At 36.0% G+C, this 7,130-nt stretch overlaps 1 protein-coding gene across 5 annotated transcripts in view; it reads right to left on the reverse strand.

Moving 5' to 3' along the window:
- Positions 1-7,130, reverse strand: part of SCAPER (S-phase cyclin A associated protein in the ER) — a 333,543-nt gene that overhangs the window by 181,907 nt on the left and 144,506 nt on the right. For all 5 annotated transcript variants that reach the window (XM_017870307.1, XM_017870315.1, XM_017870326.1 and 2 more), the window contains exons 11-14: positions 2,577-2,747; positions 1,208-1,283; positions 982-1,099; positions 607-718 (exon numbers count right to left, since the gene is read on the reverse strand). In XM_017870307.1, the coding sequence (XP_017725796.1) occupies positions 607-718; positions 982-1,099; positions 1,208-1,283; positions 2,577-2,747 (477 nt within the window). The remainder of the gene's footprint in view (positions 1-606; positions 719-981; positions 1,100-1,207; positions 1,284-2,576; positions 2,748-7,130) is intronic.

A 7,130-nucleotide genomic window follows, 5' to 3' on the forward strand; every position in this document is an offset into this window, starting at 1 on the left:
GTGTTAAGAAGTGAGCACCCCCGGGTAGGTGAGAGCCAAGGCAGGTGGCGTTTGGTTGCAGGCATACATGTGGCAATGGGGGCCATGGCCAGCTGTGGCCATGTGTGTGCATGGCTATTTGGCCCGCTGCATATGGACATGGATTGACAACAACTGTGGGACAGGGCAGTAGCTTGTATTCCTCCAGCTGAAGGGGTTGGCTGCAGATATATAAACAGAAGTAAAATCCAGAGCCAAGAGCAAGGACCAGGACTGGCCACGGGCAAACACACTACAAACTGATAGTCTTAGGCTCCAAATTGTCTACCAGGTCATTCTACTCTTTAGACAAACCTCCCCAAGGAAACCCTCCAATGAAAATGGCAAAAGACAAGTAGAGCTTTAATAATCCATGCTAACCCTGCAAAATATCAATTTACTAGATAATTTGAAAATGATGATTTGTTTATAGTTAACCTTCTTGGATTCAACAGATTAAAATGCCTTTGTTTCCTAGCAAATCTAATTATTTTATGGTTATTTTAGCTTCTCTCAGACCAGAAGTAGAGTTGAAAATAAGCCCACCAACTTCAGACTATCATAATTTCCTAAAAAATAAAAACTCACCCTTTCTAACAATTTCTGAAGCTTTAATGTTTTCTCTTCACGTAACTTTTCCCTTAGCTGCTGTGCTTTCATTTGTTTTTCTTCATGTTTCTTCTTAGATTCTGCAATTGTTCTATTAATACAAACAAATGGACAAGAGACATGAAATGTTTACATGATAAGGCCAGAAAAGTGTTCTTTAGACTTCGTAGTTTTTAAAGTATACAAAACTAATTTTGGCCCAACACTTCAGGAAAGCTTTGTTACTTTTCAATGGATCTGAAACTGTCCTGAAGTAATGTGCCCAAAAATGCCATGTAGCATTTTTATTTAACAATGAAGAGTGGCTAGTTTTCTTCCTGTGAACCACTTCAAATTAATTTTCAAATGCCAGACCTTTTACGAGAGGGTGAAGAAAGTTTTTCATGCATGTGAATTCCATGCCCTGGAGGTCTAGCAGGTTCTTCTTCTACAATGTCCCCCCAAGATGTATTTTGGCGCCAAGACTCACGAGCTGTTTAGAAAAAAATACTATCATTGTGTAACCACATAGGTCTATAAAACATTTGAGAACAAACTTTTGAACACTGTACTACACAGCCAATATGCATATACACAATACCTTCATAGTCTGCAAGGACATCGTTCCAGTCCATGGACATACCACAGAAAGATACACTCCCACTGCCCATGCTGGCCTAAAATGTAATAAGGGAAGCTGAAAATCAAATCTTTGAACACAATTACAACTTTAGAAAATGAACCACATGTGAAAATTTCCTACCTATTGTTAATATATTCCATTTAACTAACAGTTGAAAACCAGGAAAACGGTACCTACCAGTACAGTCATAATAATTACCGAGTTAAAATACCACAGCCTATTCATTTTAAGAGCCTAGCAGCCATTAACAGCAGAGACAAATGAAGTAAATTTAAGAAATATACTGGCCTTATCCTATTACTACATAAATGCTAACATATACAGAGCAAATACTGAAGAACTGAAGATTGTTTGGCATTAAAATTTAATAAACCAATATGTAAAACATTTAAAGTTATTTTATTCTTTAACAAATTCCCATCATTAACATATATATCCTAAGCACTTAGTAGAGGAAGGTAGTGTATCATTTGCTTATTTATTTATTTATTTATTCATTCATTCATTCATTCATTCATTTTTGAGATTAAGTCTCACTCTGTGGTCCAGGCTGGAGTGCAGTGGCATGATCTCAGCTCACTGCAACCTCCACCTCCCGGGTTCAAACTATTCTCCTGCCTCAGCCTCCCGAGTAGCTGGGACTTCAGGAGCCCGCCACCACACCCGGCTAATTTTTGTATTTTTAATAGAGGCGGGGTTTCATCATATTGGCTAGGCTGGTCGCAAACTCCTGACCTTGTGATCCACCCAACTCGGCCTCCCAAAGTGCTGGGATTACAGGTGTGAGCCACTATGCCCAGCCTACTTTTTGCTAATAGAATACAAAAGTAAAATACCTTAGCTTTGTCTTCACTCTCTATAAATTATAATCAGAGTAATGTTGAGCTCTTACTTTATGTCAGACTCAATTTTTTAACTGTTTTTAATAGAGCAGGGTTTTGCTATGTTGCCCAGGCTGGTCTCGAACTCCTGTCCTCAAGCAATCCTACTGCCTTGACCTCCCAAAGTGCTGAGATTACAGGCATACAGCACCACGACTGGCCTAGACTCAATTTCTTGACTGGTAAAATAACAATAACAACTTCTAATTTGTCAACTGTATCATATATGAAAATACTTAGTAATGGTAAAGTGCTAACAAAAGATTTGCTATTGTTTATTGTATAAGTCTAAATCATCCTGAGAATAATAGTTATGATTACTGAACATGATTTTTAAGTAACTAATCTTAAATAGGACTAGATGGACTCCAAGTCTTTCTGGCCCAGATAATTTTGTTTCTAAATATAAATTTTGAATAGTTATGTTAAAAAGTCTAAATGCTCACAGAAAAATCACTGTCGTTGTCAGTTTCAATGTTAATATCATTGTTTTCTTCAGCTTCAATTTCTCTAGTTAACTGTTCTTCTTCAGCAATAGCACTAGCAATGGCTTCTTCATTGGCCTTTTCTAGACGATCTGCTAGCTCTTCTTTTTTAGCAAGGACTTCTGCCATGGACTATAAAGTTAAAACACATAAACAAAAGAAAATCATCACTTGACTGGAAAGTAATCATTTTTTACGTTATAACATGGACTCAACAGTATACATAAAATTGTACTGATCTAGAACCATAAAAGGTGGGGTTCCTTATAGGCTCATCCACTTACTAGCTGTGTGCCTTAGAAGCTTCCAGAAACCAAGAACCTACTTGGTATTCCATAAAATGGAACAATAATCAATGACTTGCCTTATTTACCAGACAGTTATGTATGAGAAACTGTGAAATTATTTATTTAACAGGTATTATTAATGACAAAGTGCGAATTTCATTTAAGTGCCAAAATTCAAAACAATTATAGATTGAATACACTCATTAAATGTAAAATCAAAATAGTATACTATAATGGGAACATGGAAAGAATATATGCTATACTGGTGATGATGCTTTCTGAACATATATACACCTAACTTTAAAAAATGCATTATAAGTAATAAAAACACACGAAATTCATTAATTAATAAATCCTCATGAGAAGCTAAAGATGTATACTAGAAACCCTAAATCAAACACTGAAATAACAAAACAAACGTGTGGTTAATAAGCCATCAAAGGTGATAAAATAAAATTATTAAAAAATTAAAAATGGAAGGAAGAACACAAGTCAAAGAGAAAACAAATAGTAAAATGGTGGATTTAAACAAACTATATCAATAATTATATTACATGTAAATGTAACATGTAATAGGCAGAGATCATCAAATTAGATAAAAAATAAGACTGAACTATACGTTTCCTAGAAGAAAAAAAAAAGATTACAAATGAAAGATCTATGCTAACTAAAAGAGAGCTGAAATATTAATATCAGACACAGATTTCAGAGCAAAAAATATCACGAGGAATAAAGAAGACCATTTTATAATAACAAAAGGGTCAATTCATCAAGACAACAAAACAATACTAAATGTTTATAGACATAATAGAACTTCAAAATATATAAGGTAAAAACTTATTGAAATGCAAAAAAAAAATCTAATGAGAATGTAAAATGATGCAACCAATTTGGAAAGCAGTCTGACAGTTGCTCAAACGGTTAAACAGAGTTCATAAAACCCAACAATTCCACTCCTACATATATATCCAGGAGAAATAAAAAATGTGCCCACACAAAAACTTTTATGCAAATACTTAAAGCAGTGCTATTCATAATAGCACAGTGGAAACAACCTAAATGTCCATCAACTGATAAATAAATAAAAATGGTATATTCATTCAGTGGACTATACTATTTGATTACAAAAAGGAACAAAGTACTGAGATAAACTAAGATATGAATGAACCCCTAAAACATGCTAAGAAGCCAGTCACAAATAACCACATACTGCATTTCATTTCTATGAAATGTCTAAAATAGGCAAAATTATATATGGAGAAAGCAGTGTAGTGGTTGTCTGTGGCATGTGTGGGTGGAGTGAAAGGGAGTAACTGCTAATGGGCACTGGGTTTCCTTTTCAGAGTGATGAAAGAGTTCTAAAGCTGATTATGGTGATGGTTGTACAACTCTGTGAATATACTAAAAAACAACAGTAAACTTGAAACAGATGGATTGTATTATATGTAAATTATTATCTCAATAAAGTTGTTACAAAAGAAATACATCCACAGTTACAGTCAGTGATTTCAGTACCCCTCTCTCAACTGACAGAAAAAGTAAACAAAAAACTAGTAAGGATATAGAAGACCTGAACAATACTATCAACAAAATTGATCTAAGTATTTTCTCAAAAGAAATAAAAACATATGTTCACACAAAGATGTATACAAAAATGTTCATGGCATCTTTATTCATTTAAAAAAAGATGTAATTCAAATGTCTCTGGGCAAGTGAATGAACAAACATTGTGTTACATGCATATAACAGAATACTAGCAAAGTCAATTAACAGAATGAAGTATTAATACACAGCTACATGGATAAATCTCAAAATAAGTATGTTGAGTGAAAGATACCAAGCAAAGCTTACACAACTCAATTTATATAAAACTATCATCACAATGAACAGGCAACCTACAGAATGGAGAAAATTTTGCAATCTACCCATCTGACAAAGGGTTAATATTCAGAATCTATAAAGAACTTAAACATATTTACAAGAAAATAAATTAGATACATAAATTAGGGGGGAGGGGAGGGGAGGGAAAGGAAGGGAAGGGAAAAGAAAAGAAAAGAAGAGAAAAGAAGAGCGAGAGAGAAACAGGAAGAGAGAGACAGACAGAGAGAGAGGAAAGAAAGAAAGAAAGAAAAAAAAGAAAGAAAAAGAAAGAGAAGAGAAGAGAAGAGAAGAGAACCCCACCAAAAAGTGGGCAAAGGATATGAACAGACATTTCTCAAAAGAAGACATTTATGCAGCCAACAGACACATGAAACAATGCTCATCATCACTGGCCATCAGAGAAATGCAAATTAAAACCACAATGAGATACCATCTCACACCAGTTAGAATGGCAATCATTAAAAACTCAGGAAACAAAAGATGCTGGAGAGGATGTGGAGAAATAGGAATGCTTTCACACTGTTGGTGGCAGTGTAAATTAGTTCAACCATTGTAGACAATGTGGTGATTCCTTAAGGATCTAGAACTAGAAATACCATTTGACCCAGCAATCCCATTACTGGGCATATACCCAAAGGATTATAAATCATGCTACTATAAAGACATATGCACACGTATGTTTATTGTGGCACTATTCACAATAGCAAAGACTTGGAACCAACCTAAATGTCCATCGATGACAGACTGGATTAACAGAGTGGCACATATATACCATTGAATACTATGGAGCCATAAAAAAAGATGAGTTCATGTCCTTTGTAGGGACACAGATGAAGCTGGAAACCATCATTCTAAGCAAACTATCACAAGGACAGAAAACCAAACACCACATGTTCTCACTCATAGGTGGGAGGTGAACAATGAGAACACATGGACACAGAGCGAGGAATATCACATGCTGGGGCTAGTCACGGGGTGGGGGGCTAGGGGAGGGATAGCATTAGGAAAAATACCTAATGTAAATGATGAGTTGATGGGGGCAGCAAACCAACATGGCACATGTATACCTATGTAACAAACCTGTACGTTGTGCACATGTACCCTACAACTTACAGTATAATTTTAAAAAAAGAAAGAAAGAAAATAAAAAACAGTTGTCTCATCACTACAGGAATTCTCTGTAACTCTCCAATGGAAACTAAACATTAAGGTGCTTACACCTTATCGCCTTTGGTTTGTCAAAACAAAACAAAAAGCATACTTAAGACCTCTAACAATACACTAATATTCACATTAAAGCAGAACTTATTTTCTTTTAAGTATGCAAGTTTGACCCTCAAAATAACCAAAAGGTTTTCTGACTCTGCAAGTTTATATATGTGATGAAAATAAAACAATGAGATAAGAATTTTAATTCTTTCATGCTTATTTAAGTATGGGATAGATTTCCTCTTTTAAAATTTGATTCTCACAGAATCAAACTGCAAAATATACAATTTGATATACAACTACTAAAACAAATAACCAAATTCCACCCCATACAATAAACTCACTACTTATTTGACCATAATTATGTTCAACATTTAGAAATGTTCATTACTAAAAGACACAAGATGAAAATCAATTGTTCTACCTTATTAAAAGAATCTACACATTTGATTTTTATATTACTATAACCTTTATTTTCCTTTTTACCCTTAAACAACCCATATCAAGTTTCATCTCTATTGCTATTATCCCTATGAAAGGTATAATTTTACCTAATACCATGTGTTGTTAAGATCTTTCAGTACAAGGCATCAAATTTTAGAAGAAATTATAGTGCATAGCAGTCTTCAAAAAAAAAAAAATTAAGAATAGGAACAGCTCCAGTCTCCAACTCCCGGCGCGAGCGACACAGAAGACCGGTGATTTCTGCATTTTCAACTGAGGTACTGGGGTCATCTCACTGGGGAGTGCCGGACAATCGGTGCTGGTCAGCTGCTGCAGCCCGACCAGCGAGAACCGAAGCAGGGCGAGGCATTGCCTCACCTGGGAAGCGCAAGGGGGAAGGGAATCCCTTTTCCTAGTCAGTGGAACTGAGACACACAACACCTGGAAAATCGGGTAATTCCCACCCCAATACTGAGCTTTAAGCAAACGGGCACACTAGGAGATTATACCCACACCGGGCGGGGAAGGTCCCACGGCCACGGAGCCTCCCTCATTGCTAACACAGCAGTCTGCGATCTAACCGCAAGGCAGCAGCGAGGCTGGGGGCGGGGCGCCCGACATTGCTGAGGCTTAAGTGGGTAAACAAAGCCGCTGGGAAGCTCGAACTGGGTGGAGCTCACAGCAGCTCAAGGAA

This window comes from Rhinopithecus bieti, unplaced genomic scaffold, assembly GCF_001698545.2.
Source record: "Rhinopithecus bieti isolate Rb0 unplaced genomic scaffold, ASM169854v2 scaffold_662, whole genome shotgun sequence".
NCBI lineage: Eukaryota > Metazoa > Chordata > Mammalia > Primates > Cercopithecidae > Rhinopithecus > Rhinopithecus bieti.